Source organism: Chionomys nivalis, chromosome 25 (assembly GCF_950005125.1).
Source record: "Chionomys nivalis chromosome 25, mChiNiv1.1, whole genome shotgun sequence".
NCBI classification, from domain to species: Eukaryota; Metazoa; Chordata; class Mammalia; order Rodentia; family Cricetidae; genus Chionomys; species Chionomys nivalis.
The window spans coordinates 39488460-39508213 of record NC_080110.1 but is presented as its reverse complement, the minus strand read 5'-3'; the positions used below and the strand labels follow the sequence as shown (position 1 = coordinate 39508213).

General features: G+C 41.2%; 1 protein-coding gene across 1 annotated transcript; it reads right to left on the bottom strand.

The window, feature by feature from the left end:
* Positions 1 to 3904: 3904 nt before the first annotated feature.
* Positions 3905 to 19490, bottom strand: LOC130866343 (lysozyme C-2). Its single transcript, XM_057757702.1, has 4 exons — positions 19272 to 19490; positions 17452 to 17616; positions 5169 to 5247; positions 3905 to 4707 (listed from the first exon to the last, which is right to left on the bottom strand). The coding sequence occupies exons 1-4, from the start codon at positions 19405 to 19407 to the stop codon at positions 4641 to 4643; spliced, it is 447 nt and encodes a 148-aa protein (XP_057613685.1). The 5' UTR covers positions 19408 to 19490; the 3' UTR covers positions 3905 to 4640.
* Between the last annotated feature and the right edge of the window lie 264 nt (positions 19491 to 19754).

Here is a 19754-nt window from a genome sequence, read left to right as displayed (position 1 = left end):
AAGTTCAAATGGCCAAAAGACACTTAAAGTCATATTAAACCTCCTTAGCGATCAGGAAAATGCAAATCAAAACAATTTTGAGATACCATCTAACACCTACCAGAATGGGTAAAATCAAAAACACCAATGATAGCCTATGCTGGAGAGGATGCAGAGTAAGGGGTACACTCATCCATTGCTGGTGGGAATGCAAACTTGTGCAACCACTTTGGAAATCAGTGTGGTGGTTTCTCAGGAAACTGGGAGTCAACCTACCTCAGGATCCAGGAATATACCCAAGAGTTGCCCAATCATACTACAAAAGCATTTGTTCAACTATGTTCATAGCAGCACTATTTGTAATAGCCAGAACCTGGAAACAACCTAGGTGCCCCCTCAATAGAAGAAAGGATAAAGAAGGTGTGGCATATATACACATTAGAGTTCTAATCAGCGGGGGGAAAAAAATGACATCTTGAATTTTGCATGCAAATGGATGGAAATAGAAAGCACTTTTCTGAATGAGATAACCCAGACCCAAAAAGATGACTATGGTATGTACTCACTCATAAGTGAATTCTAGCCATAAACAAAGGACATTGAGGCCTGCGCAACCTGAGCCCTCCCAGCAGCCTCCGGCACAAGATGGCGGCGCGGGGCTCTCTGTCGTTTCCTGTGTGCGGGAACACGAGGGACTGTGTGCCACTGTGTTCCAGTTCCCCGTTGAGTCCGCGAGAAGGCAGAAGCGGATCAGCGAGGCAACCGTGCGAAGCAACGCTGCGGTCCTCGATTACTGCCGGACCTCAGTGTCAGCGCTGTCGGGGGCCACAGCCTGCATCCTCGGCCTCACCGGCCTCTACGGCTTCATCTTCTACGTGCTCACATCCGTCCTGCTCTCTCTGCTCCTGATTCTCAAAGCGGGAAGGAGGTGGAACAAGTATTTTAAGTCAAGAAGACCTCTCTTTACAGGAGGCCTCATCGGAGGCCTCTTCACCTACGTCCTCTTCTGGACGTTCCTCTATGGCATGGTGCACGTCTACTGAAATGAGGGCAGGGGTGACTTAAAAAAAGAAGATTGGCAGGACTCTTGCCAGCAATTAACACCGTGTAGACTTATTTAGTTTTTAAATTGTTTGAATTCGCTGCTTGTTCTGTACTGTTATAATTTATATCTGAAGAAGGCCTGTAATATTCTTCAGATTAAATGAAGTGTGACACCTTGTCGTCGAGTTCTTTCCTGCCTTGATGTTTAGCCATGCTTTGAAGTCGCCAACATTTGCTCCCTGGAGAGCAGGCCCTAGGCCATAGCCTGTAATTTTCTTGGATTTGCACCTAGTAGATCCAAAGGGACCTCTAGGGCTTACAGGAGAGAACATAACGTTAACATCTTAAAGACTGTTGACAGTTCATGTTATTAAGCGTTCTCCATGTGCGGACATTATACTGTGTACTTCCTGCACGGGCTATGTTTTAATCCTAGCAATAACTCTGTGGAGATGTTGCTGTTAAACTCCTGTTGATGCAGAACCTGAGGCTCAGAGAGGTTAGATGTCTCTGCGTGTGGTGGCTCATCTGGGAAGAGGCAGAGCCAGAATCCAGTTACAAGCCTGTTTGCTTGTACCGTATTGGATGAAAGTACCGTTCTACGGTCTGAGCTCTTAAGGTCCAAATGAGGAGCAGAAAGAGGGAGAACATGAGCAAGGAAATCAGGACCACGAGGCGTGCACCCACCCACTGTGACAGTGGATCTGATTTATTGGGAGCCCACCAAGGCCAGTTCGTCTGGGACTGAATAAGCATGGGTTGAAACTGGATTCTCTGAGCATGGCGGACAATGAAGGCTGATGAGAAGCCAAGGACAATGGCACTAGGTTTCAACCCTAATACATGAACTGGCTTTGTGGGAGCTTAGCCTGTCCAGAAGCTCACCTTCCTGGACATAGATAGAAGACCTTCGTCTTCCCGCAGGGCAGAGAATTTGGACTGCTCTTCAGTATCGAAAGGGAGGGGGAATGGTGTGGGGGGTGGAGAAGAGGAGTGGGGATAGGGGGAGGGGAGTGGGGGTAGGGGGCAATATTTGGGAGGAGGGGAGGGAAATGGGAAATGGGGAGCAGGTGGAAATTTTAATTAAAAAAGAATAAAAAAATGGTAAAATTAGTATTATCTTAGAAATTATAAGTAAAATTTGTGAAATCATAAAAAAAAAAAGTACCGTTCTAGCATCTCTTCCCACTAACCACTGCTTTCGGATATGAAATGAAATCAGTTAAGTTCAGTTACCTGGTTGTGGCTACTTATCTTTCCTATCAGAAAAAAAAATGCAAGCTATTTTTTTCTAAAATGTGTCCTATGGCAATTAAATAGGTTATTTGGACATTTAATCAAATGAATCTGTTGCAAGTGTAATGCCTCTGACTATATGTTCATTTGTAACCCTTTCAAAGGAAAATTTTGGAATGAAATACATGTTTCACTGAAAAAAATAAAAAAAAAACAAAGGACATTGAGCCTATAATTCATGATCTTAGAGAAGCTAAATAAGAAGGTGAACCCAAAGAAAAACATATATTTATCCTCCTCGATATTGGAAGTTAACAAGACAATAGTGGGGAGCACAGGGATGGAGTTGGGGTAAGGGGAAGGGAAGGGGGGGATAAGGGAGAAGAGGAGGATTGGGGAGAGCTTAGGAGAATGGGATGGTTGGGATGGATGAAGAGTGGATATGGGAACAGGGAGGAAAATATCTTAATTAAGGGAAACATTTTAGGGTTGACAAGAGACTTGGCTCTAGAGTGGTTCCCAGGTGTCCAAGGAGATGTCCCCAGCTAGGTCTTTGGGCAGCAGAGTGTCTGAAGTGGCCTTATCTCATAGCCACACTGATGAATATCGTGCATATCACCATAGAACCTTCATCCAGCGATGGATGAAGATAGAGACAGAGAACCACATCGGAGCACTGGACTGAGCTCCCAAGGTCCAAATGAGGAGAGAGAACATGAGAAAGTAAGTCAGGACCGTGAGGGGTGCATCCACCCACTGAGACGGTTCAACTGATCTAATGGGAGCTCACCAAGGCCAGCTGAACTGGGACTGAATGAGCATGTGATCAAACCGGACTCTCTGAATGTGACTGACAATGAGGGCTGACTGAGAAGCCAATGATAATGGCACTAGGTTTTGATTCTACTGCATGTCCTGGCTTTGTGGAAGCCTAGTCTGTTTGGATGCACAACTTCCTAGACCTGGATGGGGGGAAGGGCCTTGGACTTCCCATAGGGCAGGGAACCCTGACTTCTCTTAGGACTGGAGAAGGCGGGAGAGAGTGGGAGGGAAATGGGAGGAGGGGAGGAGGTGGAAATTTTTAATAAATAAATAAATATTTTAATAAATAAACTTCGATGTTTCCAATGCACTTTAAAATGCCTCAGAAAACCATTATAGATACAGAGAGTGAGCTGGACAAAGAGAAAGGAAGTGACGGCAGCAAATGCTAGAACAGCACACAGGGAATGGCTGTCACTGTAGCCATGTCTTCATGTCTGCATGACTGGAGGATGTCATCATGTGGGAATTACTTTATCATGGGTCTATTAGAGACAAGGGAGATTGATCAGCTTGCTTTTGAATTCCAGAAAATGTTCAGCTGGTTGTGTATATAGATGAAGGTGTAGGCACAGTCTGTGTGTGTGTGTGAAGATGTAGGTATATGCCACGTGTAGATGAGGATGTAGACAATGGCTGTGTGTAGTTGATTTAAGTGTGAATAAGAGTAGGTGAGACCATAAGCCCTAGAAAGAGTACCATGTTGATTTTCCCAATATATAAACAATTTTGCCCCGAGACAACATATGAGAGTAAACACAGACAAGATTTGCATTGAAATTGTTTAATGGGTATTTGTAATTTTTCACAATGCACTTAGTTTTGCAGATCCAAACTCATCAGTTTCAGAGTTAGCTGATATGCTTGAAGTTATTTTAAGAAAGCTAAGAGCTAGCACAGTCACTAATCTGTCTGGAAGACCTCATGATCAGCAAGAGGAATGGGAACATTCTCTCAAGAATTAAAACAGACTGATACATGAGTTGAGAACTTACTTTTAAGCAGTATAAGTGGCCAAATCTAAGAAAATGTTTTTGAAAGGTCACATATTTCATTACAAGTTTCTGAGCTGAGGCAGTCTCAGTTCTATCCACCCAGAGTTCTGTTCCCTTAAAAACCCACCTTGCCACGCACTGTGGTTGTTCTAACTGCCTGGATGCTGAGATCATACACAAGGCCTGGGAACTCACGCAGCTGCCATTTCACCCAAGAACAACTTGTCTCTTTAAGATTTAATGTGTGTGAATCCAACAAAGGAGAGATGAAGATTAAGTTTGAAGAAACTACATGTGAGTGATTTCATCTGTGAAGAACTATTGAAGTGTTAGACCACTGTCACCAGCATCTGCTGCATGGGTTAATGAAAAAAATGGAGGTTTTTCTTAAAACAGTGAACACATTAGTCAGCATTAAGCCTCTTGGGAAACAGTCTCCATTTTGCTCTCGATTCTTTTCAAAGGCTGCTTATATGACGGGAAGCCAAGGAAGTGTGACCTTTCCTGTAACTACTTCTCGAGCGAGAAAGAGACAGAATGAGCTGAACTGGAAGCACGCGGCAGTTACAATCTGCAGTTCCGAAGATACTGGGTGAGATCTCGGTTTTGACAGTAGTTTCTCCATGCCACCCTGTGGAGGAAGTGAGATGGGGAGAATGGTTGAACTTGTCTCCTCTGTCACACATATTCTTAAAGCTTGGGGGAGAAATAGTCTAACAGTGGCACTAATGGTGACTGGATGCTGGACCAAGATCTAGTATGAAACACAGGCTACAACTACACCTAAAAACTGCTGGAGCTATGTCTACATGGCAGTGTGATCCTCTCCAAACCCTGAGCAGACCCCAGTGTCCTCACTGTCAATGTAACATCATGTGCAAAAAGCAGTTAACTGATCTACAAATAGTCTGGAGGCCTAACAAGAAAGTTGTCATGTGTGGAATTCTCACAATCTGAAGAAATTCCCTAAAACTAATGATGTAGAGAAAGTCCCCAGCTGTACCTGCAGTGCTCAGAATGACACTTGGGTCTCAGAAAGACTCACTACATAGAACAGAACCAGCAGTGTCCCCTTCCAAAGTTCCCACATACCATGCTCTAATGCCTTGTGGATCTCTCACAACCCTCTTTGCACATTGTATGGCTTGAGTGATGTCATCCTGGAGCAAAGCTAAAAGACAGGGGTGGGAAATAACAAGGACGGTTAAAGAATCCATTTAGTTCAGATCCAGCCAGCTTTCTTCTGTGACACTGAGCAGTGAAGACAAGGAATTAATTTCCAAGTGTCCATAAATCTGTGATTACTGGAGACAGATTCTCTTGATTCTATTCTGTTGAAATGGTGTAAGTTATTTTATTTCTCATTTATGAAGTCCCTGGGGGTTGGGATATACTTGAGTGGTAGAGTGTTCTTAGGATTCCAGCACTGATAAAAAGTAGAGAATACACTGTAGTAATGAGAACGAATTGACATGGAGGCTGTGGTACTGTCAGCTAACGTGAGAGAAGTTCCTCTTCCTTCTCACACTGAAAAAAAAAAACCTCACTGGAACTGTCACCTAGGCATAGCAGTGAAAATTTATCCTAAAGAAAAACAGAGGCTGGCTCAGTGACTAAGGGTCTGGATGTTCTTACAGACGACTTGATTCCCAGCACCTACATGGCAGCTCTCTGTTGTCTGTAACTCCAGTTCCAGGAAATGGGAGCCCTCTTCTGGCTTCCACAGGTACCGGGCACAAAAGCAGCGCATAATCATATATGCAGGCAAAACACACACTCACATAAATGAATACTTTAAGAAAGAAAACAATGCACAAGCTTTGTGTGAATAAAACTCTTCCTAGGGATTTATAACCAGTAAAATAAAAATGGCTACAGCTGGTATCTCCACCATGAGCCTGAAAAGCTAAGGAATGGGCTGGATCCAGCGGCCAAAGCCACGGCTTTAGTCCTACTGATATTGCTTGGTAAATTAAAGACTCGTGGTCAGAAAAAGAGAGATATACAGTAAAAAGAGATTCAAAGACAAAGAAAATTTCGAAATGGTTTACAGTGTGTTAAAAATATATGCAGGCTAATGAACTAACTGGGGACATTGCCCTGGGCATCTGGTAGCCATTCCAAGTTCAAGTCTCTTGCCACCCCTTAGGTGGCTCCCTTACCTAAGGTATGAGTTTCCCTGCTCCCCTATCCAACCTTCCTTTATCCCCAATCACCCCAATTCCCCCAGTTCCCCTCATCCTCTCCTTCACACTTTTCTCTCCCCATCACCCCTCATCCCCATCCCACCCCACCCCCAAGATTCCAATTTTTTGCCCATCAGTCATGTCTATTTCCCATAGCTGGGAGGATATCTATATGTTTTTCCTTGGGTTTACCCTCTTGTTTAGCTTCTTTAGGATCACAAATTATAGACTCAGTGGCCCCTATCCATGGCTAGAAACCAATTATGAGTGAGTACATCCCATGTTCTTCTTTTTGGGTCTGGGTTACCTCACTAAGGATCGTATTTTCTATTTCCATCCATTTGCATGCAAAATTCGAGAAGTCATTGTTTTTTGCCGCAGAGTAGTACTCTAATGTGTATATATTCCACACTTTCTTCATCCATTCTTCCATTGAAGGGCATCTAGGTTGCTTCCAGGTTCTGGCTATTACAAATAATGCTGCTATGAACATAGTTGGACAAATGCTTTTGTGAGGATAGGGAACCTGAAATGAACCTATCCTATAATCATACTGATGAATATCTTGCATATCGCCATAGAACCTTCATCTAGCGATGGATGGAGATAGAGCCAGAGACCCACACTGGAGCACCGGACTGAGCTCCCAAGGTTATAATGAGGAGCAGAAGGAGAGAGAACATGAACAAGGAAGTCAGGACCATGAGGGGTGCACACAACCACTGAGACAGTGGGGCCGATCTATTGGGAGCTCACCAAGGTCAGCTGGACTGCTACTGAAAAAAAACATGGGATAAAACCGGACTCTCGGAATGTGGCGGACAATGAGAGCTGACGAGAGGCCAAGGAGAATGGCACAGGAACTTTCAACTGGCGATAGATCGAGAGAGAGACAGAGACCCAAATTGGAGCAACGGTCTGAGCTCTTAAGGTCCAAATGAGGAGCAAAAGGAGGGAGAACATGAGCAAGGAAATCAGGACCACGAGGCGTGCACCCACCCACTGTGACAGTGGAACTGATCTATTGGGAGCTCTTCAAGGCCAGCTGGACTGGGACTGAATAAGCATGGGTTGAAACTGGACTCTCTGAACATGGCGGACAATGAAGGCTGATGAGAAGCCAAGGACAATGGCACTAGGTTTCGATCCTAATACATGAACTGGCTTTGTGGGAGCTTAGCCTGTTTTGATGCTCACCTTCCTGGGCCTGGATGGAAGTGGGAGGACCTTGGTCTTCCTGTAGGGCAGGGAATTTGGACTGCTCTTCAGTATCGAGAGGGAGGGGGAATGGACTGGGGGGAGGAGAAGAGGAGTGGGGATGGGGGAGGGGAGTGGGGGAGGGGGCAATGTGTGGGAGGAGGGGAGGGAAATGGGAAACGGGGAGCAGTTGGAAATTTTAATTAAAAAAGAATAAAAAAAATATATGCAGGCTAAAGGTTCAAGTTCTTAAAAAAGAAAAAGAAAGAGAGTTTGGGTGTGGTGGTACACACCTTTAATCCCAACACTTGGGAGGCAGAGGTAGATTGACCTCTGTGACTTCAAGGTGTGGTAGGACACACCTTTAACCTCAATGCCTGAGAGGCAGAGACCAATGGATCTCTGTGAGTTCAAGGACAGCCTGATCTACAGAGTTATTCCAGGACAAAGATATACAGAGAACCTGTCTCAAAAAGTCAAAATGTAAAAATAAATGAAATAGAGGTTAAAATAAAGCCGCACAAAGATGGAAAATACACAGAGAATCTTGATAATGTATGCTATTATGCTCTCTTTGAATTGTTTGAATGCTGAGGAAAGAGCAACAGCTGCTAAAAGATATTTGTTCATAAATGCTGCTGAACTAATCCAAGATAGATATTTTGAAAATACCTTGACTTCAGAATTTGGATCTAAGGATATGATACTTTGGAAAAGAGTTTCTTCTTTTGTTTTCACAGAGGATAAGACCCTGTGGATTGCTAGTATCCCAATATGGTATGATGGACCATGCCCTCCTGAAGAGTTGCTGTGAACACCTTCAAAAAATTACTTCACTCAACTGCTGACTGAGATGAACCTAACAGACAGGTTACACCATAAAAGACCTAATTAACAGTGCCCCTATATAGCAGGAAGCAGTTTGGATAGAAATAACTACATCCATATTCCCAAATATTGTTTATAAATGTTCTTTTACATTTAAAGCGGGATATGATATATATATATGAATAATTTGCATTGGTATGGATTTTAAGGTCAATTTTTTTATATGTATATGTATTTCTGCTCTTGATTAAGGTATTGTGATTGTGTAGTTCATTTAAAAATCTAATGTATATAGGTTGTTAATGGATAATCATTGATAATAGTCAAGCTTGTAGTTATGTTAGTTAGATTTTCTAGATGTACATAGATATATTTTAGATAGACATTCTTCATATCTTTCAAAGACTACAGAATAGGACATTTAATGTTTTAATAACTTAGGGTTTTTCGTGACAATGAGACACGTCTGCTCCTGGCAGCACCAGCTACTTAAAGAGGAAGATGGACATCTAAGAGGATCCTTATGGAGTTGGTTAGCTATTTGGGCAAGAAACTGCTCTTGCCTGGACTGATGCATAAACTGGACACAAAGAACCCGCAGAGAGAGGACTGCTGAACTTGCCTAAAGGTGAGATGATCTTTTGGGGTTCCTGATTCATGAAAGAGCCTGTGAGACACTCTGCAGGACACAACAGATAGTGACTGAACTGCCTTTGAAATTTCCTGCTTCATGGAAATGTCTCTGGATACTATGGGCCTGAAGGCTGAAGATGGATGCCCTAGCGGTACAAAAGAACTTTGGGTGACTGTCCAGGCAGCAAGATGTCTTTGTCATTTCTAGAGTTTGGAAGTTGCTTTTTTCTTGTTTGCTTAGGAAATATTGTATCCTTCTCGAGTCTTTGATGGAGTTGAAGAATAGATAGTTAGTTATAGTTTTCCTTAGTTATGATAAAGATAAAATAGATGTAAATATTGTAATTCTTACTTGATAACTGTTTTGTTATGTGTAATTTTGCTATGTTAAAGTTAAAGCCTTTTTTTTAAACAGAAAAAGGGGAAATGATGTGGGATTTCATTGGTCAATAAAGAAACTGCCTTGGCCCATCTGATAGGGCAGAATTTAGATAGGCGGAGTAAACAGAACAAAATGCTGGGAGGAAGAGGAAGTGAGCTCAGACTTCATGCAGCTCCTCTCAGGGCAGACGTGATGCAGCCAGCCACCAGGTCAGACATGCTGAATCTTTCCCAGTAAGACTAGTGCTACACAGATTATTAGAGATGGGTTAAGGCAAGATGAGAGAATTAGCCAAGAAGAGGCTAGAGCTAATGGGCCAAGCAGTGTTTAAATGAATACAATTTGTGTGTTGTTATTTGGGGTGTAAAGCTAGCCAGTGGCCAGGAGCTGGGAGGCTGGGAAGCAGCCCACAGCTCCCTCAACACTATACCCATCGATGGAGAAAACAAGATATTCCATGACAAAAATAGATTTAAACAATACATATCCACAAATCTAGCCTACAAAAAGTACTAGAATGAAAACCCCCAACCCACGGAAGCTAACTATACGAACAATAACACAGACTTCTGATAATTCCCCACCAGCATAACCCCAAAAACAAACATTACTACTAAAAAAATAACTGTAGTTAACAACTACTAGTCATGAATATCACATATCAATGAACTCAATTCACCTATAAAAAGACACAGGCTAAGAGAATGGATATGAAAACAGGATCCAGCCTTCTGCTGTTTACAAGAAACACACCTCAACCTCTAAGACAGACACTACCTCAGAATAAAGGGTTGGAAAAGATTTTCCAATCAAATGGTACTAAGAAACAAGCGGGTATGGCTATCCTAATGTCTAAAAAAAATTGATTTCAAACTAAAATCAATCAGAATAGATGGAGAATGATACTTTATACTCATAACAGGAACTATTCATAAAGATGAAGTTTCAATCCCGGAACATCTATACCCCTAATACAAGAGCAACCACATATGTAAAAGAAACATTACTAAAACTTAAATCGTTCATCAAACCCCACACACTAATAGTAGGATATTTCAACACTCCTCTCTCACTAATAGACAGGTCCACCAGACAGAAACCTAACAGAGAAATAAGAGAACTAACAGATGTAATGAATCAAATGGACTTAACACACATCTATAGAACATTCCACCCAAATAGAAAAGAATATACCTTCCTCTCGGCACCTCATGGAACCTTTTCTAAAATTGATCACATACTTGGTAGCAAAGCAAACCTCCACAGATACAAAAAAAAAAAAATGAGTAACCACCTGTGCCTTATCGGATCACCATGGAGTAAAGTTAGAATTTAACAAGAATAATACTCCCATAAAGCCTACACACTCATGGAAACTGAACAGTCAATTACTGAAGCACCCCTGGGTCAAGGAAGAAATAAAGAAAAAATAAAAGTCTTCCTTGAATTCAGCAAAAATGAAGGCACAACATATCTAAACCTAAGGGACAGTGGTGAAACACTATGAAAGCAGTGTTAAGAAGAAAGTTCATAGCACTAAGTGCCCACATAAACGAAACAGAGAAAGCTCACAGCAGCTTAATAGCACACCTGAAAGCTCTTAAAAAAATAGAAGCAGACTCACCCAGGAGGAGTAGAAGACAGGAAATAATCAAATTGAGGGCTAAAATCAACAATATAGAAACACAGAAAACAATCCAAAGAATCAATGAAACAAAGAGCTTATTCTTTGAAAAAACCAACAAGATTGACAAACCCTTATCCAATCTAATCAAAAGACAGAGATAGAACATCCAAATTAATAAAATCAGAAATGAAAGGGGGACATAACAACAGATACTGAGGAAATTTAGAGAATCATTAGTTATTACTACAAAAATTTGTACTCCACAAAATTAAAAAATGTAAAAGAAATGGAGAATTTCTTAGATAGATACCACATACCAAAATTAAATCAAGACCAGGGTAACAATTTAAATAGACCTATAAGCCACGAGGAGATAAAAGCTGCCATCAAAAACCTCACAAACAAAAAAAGTCCAGGGCTGGATGGTTTTAATGCAAAATTTTACCAGAACTTTCAAGAAGAGCTAATACTTATACTCCTCAAAGTGTTCCACATAATAGAAACAGAAGGGTCATTGCCAAACTCTTTTTATGAAGCTACAGTTACCCTGATACCAAAACTGCACAAAGACTCAACTAAGAAAGAAAATTACAGACCAATCTCACTCATGAACATGTATGCAAAATTTCTCAATGAAATACTGGCAAACTGAAACCAAGAATACATCAAAAAAAAAATCATCCATCATCCCAGAGATGCAAGGCTGGTTCAACACACGAAAAGCTGTTGATGTAATCCATCATTAAATAAACTGAAAAAAAATATATGATCATTTCACTGGATGCTGAAAAAGAATTTGACAAAATCCAACACCCCTACATGATAAAGGTCTTGGAGAGATTAGAGATACAAGGATCTCTATATATCTAAATATAATAAAAAGCATTATACATCAAGATGACAGCTAACATCAAGTTAAGTGGAGAGAAACTCAAAGCCATTCCACTAAATTCAGGAAAATGACAAGGCTGTCCACTCTCTCCATATCTCTTCAATATTGTGCTTGAAGTTTTAGCAATAGCAATAAGATAACATAAGGAGATAAAGGGAATTCAATTTAAAAAGGAAGAAGTCATACTTTAGTTATTTGCAGATGATATGATAGTGTATATAAGTGACCCCAAAAACTCCTACAGCTGATAAATACCTTCAGTGACGTGGCAGGATACAAGATCAACTAAAAAAAAAATCAGTAGCTCTCCTATACACAAAGGATAAAGAAGCAGAGAAGAAAATCAGAGAAACATTACCTTTCACAATAGCCACAAATCACATAAAATATCTTGGAGGTTACACTAACCAAGGAAGTGAAAGACCTATTTGAAAAGAACTTTAAGTCTTTGAAGAAAGAAATTGAAGAAGATACCAGAAAATGGAAAGATCTCCAATGCTCTTGGATAGGATCAATCAAAATAGTAAAAATGGCAATCCTACCCAAAGCAATCTATAGATTCAATGCAATCCTCATCAAAATCCCAATGCAATTCTTTACAGACCCTAAGCAATAGAGCAGAGGGTACCTGAACTGGCCTTGCCCTGTAGCCAGCATGATGATTATCTTAAATATCACCATAGAACCTTCATCCAACAACAGATGGAAACAGAGGCAGAGAACCACATCAGAGCACTGGACTGAGCTCCCAAGGTCCAGTTGAAGAGTGGAAGGAGTGAGGATATGAGCAAGGAGGTCAAGACCATGAAGGGTTCACCCACTGAGACAATTTGCCTGAGCTAATGAGAGCTCACCAATTACAACTCGACTGGGAGTGAAGGAGCATGGCATCAAACTAGTCCCTCTGAATGTGGTTGACAGTTGGGACAGACTGAGGAGCCACTGGCAGTGGCACTGGAATTTGTCACTACTGCATGTACTGATTTTTTGGGATCCTATTCTATTTGGATGTATACTTTGTTCAAACTAGATATAGTAGAGAGAGCCTTTGACTTTCCACTGGGCAGGGTGCCTTGCCCTGGCTTAGGATTGGAGGGGGAAGGGTGGAAAGGTGTGTGGAGGGAGTGGGAGGAGGGGAGTGGGAATTTGGATTAGTATTTTTTAAAGTAATAAAATAATAATAAAAATAATAAGTTTCATCGAGTCCAGCAGTAGTGGAGCTCACCTTTAATCCCAGAACTCGGGAGGCAGAGGCAGATGGATTTCCATGAGATCGAGGCCAGCCTGGTGTACAGAGTAAGTTCCAGGACAGGCTCCAAAGTTACAGAGAAACTCTGTCTCGAAAAAAAAAAAAGTTTCATCTTAAAAACATAAGTCTATGTTATTTTGCTTGATAAAATAATGTCTATCTAAGAATTAGATTATTTGAACATGCATTCTAAAGAGTTTAAAAACAAAATTTGATATTAGTAAGTTGCTCTAAAATCTTTCAACACAAAGAGTACATCAATACACACAGAAGCCTGATGTGGGATTCCCCTCTGTATGCTGTGAATACCATTGGTTAATAAAGAAACTGACTTGAGCCCATGATAGGATAGAGTAGAGCTAGGCAGGGAAAGCTAAACTGAATGCTGAAAGAAAGGAGGCAGATGTCCTTTATTTATGGCTAGAAACCAAATATGAGTGAGTACATCCCATGTTCCTCTTTTGGGGTCTGGCTTACCTCACTCAGGATAGTGTTTTCTATTTCCATCCATTTGCATTCAAAAATCAAGAAGTCATTGTTTTTTATAATTCGTGATCCTAGAGAAGCTAAATAAGAAGGTGAACCCAAAGAAAAACATATAGGCATCCTCCTGAATATTAAACTTCATCAGGCGATGAAAGGAGACAGAGACAGAGACCCACATTGGAGCACCGGACTGAAATCTCAAGGTCCAAATCAGGAGCAGAAGGAGAGAGAGCACGAGCAAGGAACTCAGGACCGCGAGGGATGCACCCACACACTGAGACAATGGGGATGTTCTATCAGGAACTCACCAAGGCCAGCTGGCCTGGGTCTGAAAAAGTATGGGATAAAACCGGACTCGCTGAACAGAGTAGACAATGAGGACTACTGAGAACTCAAGAACAATGGCAATGGGTTTCTGATCCTACTGCACGTACTGGCTTTGTGGGAGCCTAGGCAGTTTGGATGCTCACCTTACTAGACTGGGATGGAGGTGGGTGGTCCTTGGACTTCCTACAGGGCAGGGAACACTGATTGCTCTTCGGGCTGACGAGGGAGGGGGACTTGATTGGGGGAGGGGGAGGGAAATGGGAGGTGGTGGTGGGGAGGAGGCAGAAATCTTTAATAAATAAATAAATTTAAAAAAGAAAAGAAAGGAGGCAGAGTCAGGGAGAAGCCATGAAGCCAGCACCAGAGATAGATAGACCTGAACCTTGCCAATAGGCCACGAACCTCATGGTAAAATATAAAATAATAGAAATGGGTTAAATTAGCCGGGCGGTGGTGGCGCACGCCTTTAATCCCAGCACTTGGGAGGGAGAGGCAGGTGGATCTCTGTGAGTTCGAGACCATCCTGGTCTACAGAGCTAGTTCCAGGACAGGCTCCAAAACCACAGAGAAACCCTGTCTCGGAAAAAAAAAAAAAAAAGAAATGGGTTAAATTAAGATGTAAAAGCTAGTCAATAAGAAGTGAGAGTTGCAGCATTGTTTGCCATAGCCAGAACCTGGAAACAACCTAAATGCCCCTCTACTGAAGAATGCATAAGGAAAATGTGGTATTTTTACACAACAGAGTACTACACAGCAGAAAAAAAAAGTAATGGCATCTTGAATTTTGCAGGCAAATGTATGGAACTAGAAAACATCATTGTGAGTGAGGTAGCCCAAACCCAGAAAGGCAATTATCACATGTACTCACTCATAAGTGGTTTTTAAACATAAAGCAAAGAAAACCAGCCTACAAATCACAATCCCAGAGAACCTAGACAACAATGAGGACACCAAGAGAGAGGTACATGGATCTAATCTACATGGGAAGTAGAAAAAGACAAGATCTCCTGAGTAAATTGGGAGCATGGGGACCTTCAGAGAGGATTGAAAGGGAGGGGAGAGGCAGGAAGAGGAGCAGAGAAAAACGTAGAGCTCAATAAAAATAAAAATAAAAAAAGAAGTTAGAGCTAATAGGTCAAGCAGCAACTTAATTAGTATAGCTTCTGTGTGGTTATTTCTGGAGTTTGGGTGGCTGGGAAACGAACAAGCAGCCTCCTACTACAGAAGCCAGTTGGACAAAATATCAGTTACTCGGTAGTTCCCTGTCATACGGTCTTTATTACAGTAATACTTTCATGTGTATATGTTAGAACTGTTTATAATAAGATTTATTCTGTCAACAATGACTGATAACAATATCTATAACTACCCCTAAGTAAACAGTCAGAAAGGAAATATTCAGGACAAATACCAATAAAGCCACTTACAATTAATTAGTACATATTTCAGAAACTTTCATTAGTTACAAAATGACAACTTTTTGCATGTTTATTTTTATTAATTTTAATTATGTGTCTGTTTACTCGTGAGTGCATGTGAGTATAGGTTAAACAATTCCCATCCACTTTTAATGATACCAACTCTTTATTTTTTTAATTTTTTATTAATTTAACATGTGTGTCTCTGTGTGGTGATATATGTGCCAGTGAACCTGTACATGTGTGTATGTGTATGTAGAGGTCAGAGGAAAGCCCCAGGAACTGTTCCCTAGATAGTCCACATTGTTTCTGAGACAGGGTCTGCCGTTTGAACTGGCTTATGCTGGTTGGCCAGTGAGCCCCATGGGTCTGCCTGTCTTGGCCCCCCAGGCCTGGTCTTACAAATGCATGTCATCAAACTCAGCTTTTATTTGGGTGCTGAGGGTTAAACCTAGGCTTAGGGGACTCTTCTGTCTGAGCTGTCTTCCCAGGCACTATGTATTTTGCTTATTCATTCAGTGATTTTAGAGGCAGAACCCAGGGCCCTCTGAGTGGTAGGCACGGTATTCTATCACCAAGCTATGCCCTAAGACTAATGTCTTCCTTAGCTAATCTTTATGTGCACAGAGGGCTGTGGAGGTATACAGCAAGTGACAACTAGTTTTCAGCAGGTTGACCCACCAGATGAATGACTCTCTGATGGGGAGTGCCACCTGGTAATGCCATGGAATTACTGACTGTGAATGACCACTTGTTCCTGTCTGTAAGTTCTCTCATGTGCCACTTAATTTCTTCCCTAAGAACTGCTGTGGATGTTTTCCCACTGCTTGTGTTTATCTCATGTAAATATTCCATCTGCTGGGCACACACAGCTGTGTATGGTCAGAAAGATGATTTCTGGTAAGCTGTACAGTTGTGATGAATAGAAGGAGCACTAGGATAGTTTTCATCACTCAGACTGACATAGGAAAGTGATAGCATCCGCAGTCACAAAGACAGCTAATTTTAGACTCCAGAACAAACTCAAAGCAACCTGGTTACCCCTGGAGATGAATATCTGGTTACTCCTGAAGACAAATGCACAAGGTCATTTTCCTAGGTATTATTTATTGCTGATTCAGACTAGAAGCAATTTAGTAAACATAACTTCCTCAGTAATTGACTTTTTGCACATAGTGCAAGCCTTAGTTTATATTATAGGCTCAAGGTTCAGCCAATTAACTTAACTGTTTATTTTCTGTCTGGAAACCCTGAGAACCCTAACATTTAGGCTTCATGGCCAAGTTTTACTCACTGGCCAGTCAATGTGACATCCCAAGCGTACAAGAAATTATGTGACTTATCTTGTGTTATGAGAAAGTGTTGGACCTGAAAATGTAATTTTTCAAAGTTTGGCTGGGAGAGGAGTGGAAGTTTAAAGAGAGGAAGCTGTGCAGGAGAAGACAGCTGTGGGAGAGAAATGTAAAAGATGAAGAAGATGAAGCCTGAGGAAGTGTGAGGGAGTGGAGAGTGGGTGAACGATGTAGAAGTATGTGTGTGAGAGTGGATCCAGAAAGAGAGCTGTGTAAAGTGCTGCATGTTGTAAAAGAGATGTATATCCATGGCTGTGTGGAGATTTGTAACTGTGTGGAGGCAAAGAAGATGAAGCTCTGTAGAAAAGATGTAGAAGAGAAAGACAGAAAAGAAACATACACATCTATGTGAAAACTGTGTGTAAGATGTATGGCCATATAGGAGAGAGATGTATGTATGAATGTATGTATGTGTGTGTATGTGTATGTATGTAAAGAGATATGTAGCTATATGTAAAAATGTAGCTCTATGAAGACAGAGATATTTTTAAAGAGAATTATTTAAGATGAAGCAAAAGAGAAAGCTGCCATCAGAAAGCATATGCTTCCTTATTTAACCCTCATCAAGAAAAGTCTAGCCCTTGACATGTAGATGAATTTTTTGCATACTCTGGGTGCTGACCGGAGACTGGATCCCCCTGTTAGCAATAGATGTGCTTAACAATGACTTTCTAACAGTCCAGACAGTCTCCCAGGTTCCTGATGTTTCCATCAGTGTGTCTCCTGCACAGAATCTCTGCTCTTGCACGTAAGAGCAGGTGAGTTGTTCCCTATCCCACTAATTCTGCCATGTCTTACCACTGCAGGGTATCCCACAGGCGTTCACTGCTCTCGGGGTTTTGCCATCATTGCACCAGTATCGGCTATTGATCTGAAATATCCCATAGTCAGTGCTTTTGTCTCCAGGGTTGTAGTTTGTAGCTCGTGTATTATAGTTACTCTCATGCTGAGCCAAGCACACCCCTAGAAAGAAAAAGAATATTGATCAATAAGCAACAACTGCAAATGATTCATATTGGATACCAAAATTAGCTCCTTGAGATGGCTGTATTTTACAAGTGATTTATTTTATAAGTAAAATCATATGATTAAGTTATAAACTATGCTACCACTAGTTCAGGCCAGGTCTGGCTGTGTTACTCAGGGTAGTCTCTGGCTTCAAGTTATTGTTACGTCTCTGCATTTCAAGTAGGTGTAACTGCTATACCTAGTCAGCATGTGATTTTCAAGTATCCCAAAGAAAATCTCTTTGAGGACAAATCAATTTGCACTGAGAATAAATAGGATAAGATACTTTTAAAATATTCAGATGGATGAAGCAGTCACAGTGGTGTTCACTTTTATTCCCAGCAGTTGGTAGTCAGAGGCTGGTGAATCTATGTGAGTTTGACACCAGCCTGGTTTACATAGCAAGATCCGAGCCAACAGTGCTATACAGTGTAACCATGCTCCCTACTCCCCAAAATAAAATAGCTACTTCTTTCCCTGCTTTCCCCTTCCCCATCTTTCATCAATACACTTCTGCCTAAAATAAAAACACAAATAGTAGTTAGGTGAATTTTATAAATTAATGTAGTTATAATTAACATGTTTATAATTAATATATTTATAATATGATTAAGTTCTAAATTAGTATTAATATTCATATTTATATTGAATTATTAATTAATATTAAGCATATAAGCTATTAGAAAAATGAGAATTTCCTCACAGAGATGTTCTAATAACAAGGTGAATTTGCATGTTAAGATGGAATTTTTTTTTTCTTTTCTGTGTCACTAAGTATACTACTTTTGCACAGAACATGCCGTCTCCTGCCTTAGTGTCCCATTGCTTGTATTCCAGGAGTGTGTATCTTCACAAATGGTTGGTGAGAATATTGAAAGCAAGAACATTAGACTAGGAAGGGCTATTCTGCAATTCCATTCATCCATCCACCCATTCATTCACACATACACACATCCACTCATACATCTGTCTGTTCACTTGTTCAGGGACAATTAGTTATTGAGTAGTAGCTGCCTTAATTGAATCTGAAAAGCACGCTCATTACAGTGACGTAGAGGGAGTAAGTCATGAACAACTTTTCCTCATCCCTGTCTTCCATTGTACAGAATGAAAAGCTACCCCATAGTGAAGAAGCATATTTAATCATTCATGTTCTGATCCATCAGACCTCATTTCAGCAGCAAGTTGAAGGAAATCAGATCCTCTGCCCTATAAAGGAAGTTCAAAATTTTTGAAAAGTTTTCTCCCAAAAGGTTCATACCATAGTAAGAGCAATGAAGACAAATACCAGTCACTCCAGCTTCTGAGAACTCAAGTTCTGAATGAGTGAGTCCTCCCACCTTTTCTCAGCCCCCTGTGGACTATTGAGTCTGTAGCAACTGGAAAACCCAGTGTCACTCCAAGAGCACCTCAGGTCCTATTACCTTAGGTGTCCCTTCCATGTCCTCACCCCAGTATCTCTGATGAAAAAGACAAAGACTTTAGTTTTTAATTAAACCAAGTCAAATACACAGGGTTCTAAAAGCTTATGGGCTCCAGTTCCCACTCTGCTCACTCATTGCTTCCTTATACCTGTTCTGTAGGAGTTTCTTATCTAAGAAGAAACTTACAGTTCGCCAGGCTGATTCCCCTGTAGCCATCCATTCCATTTCTTTTCAGGGTTCTAGCGAACTCACAGCGTTCATAGACCTTAGCCTGCACAGTGACAGAAAGCAAGAGGAATCCCAGTGTGAGGAGAGCCTTCATGTTGACCTGGAAGCTGGATCTGCTGCAGGCTGACTAAAGAAAGCAAGCCTGGTATTTAAGAATACTCCAGGTTCCTCCTTTCTCTTGTAGCTGTGGTCTCTAACTTTTGAACTATGTGTAAAACAGGAAGTCCCTACAATTCTGCCAGTTTCAGCATTTGACCTTCTTTTCCTACAAGTTTGATAAGAGATGTTCTGGGGGTCTAGGAATAAGTGCACAGTACTTATTTCAAAGTGCTTAAATTTGGGAGGCAGAGGCAGGCGGATCTCTGTGAGTTCGAGACCAGCCTGGTCTACAAGAGCTAGTTCCAGGATAGGCTCCAAAACCACAGAGAAACCCTGTCTCAA

Bases quoted from the DNA above. Each gene is read 5' to 3' on its own strand.
- LOC130866343 (XM_057757702.1), bottom strand. From the start codon at position 19,407: ATGAAGGCTCTCCTCACACTGGGATTCCTCTTGCTTTCTGTCACTGTG. The intron at 17,617-19,271 runs GTAAGTTTCTTC...TTTTCTTTCTAG, and splicing joins GGGAATCAGCCTGGCGAACT to GGGTGTGCTTGGCTCAGCAT. The intron at 4,708-5,168 runs GTATGTGGGAAC...CTTCCTCCACAG, and splicing joins CCACAAGGCATTAGAGCATG to GGTGGCATGGAGAAACTACT.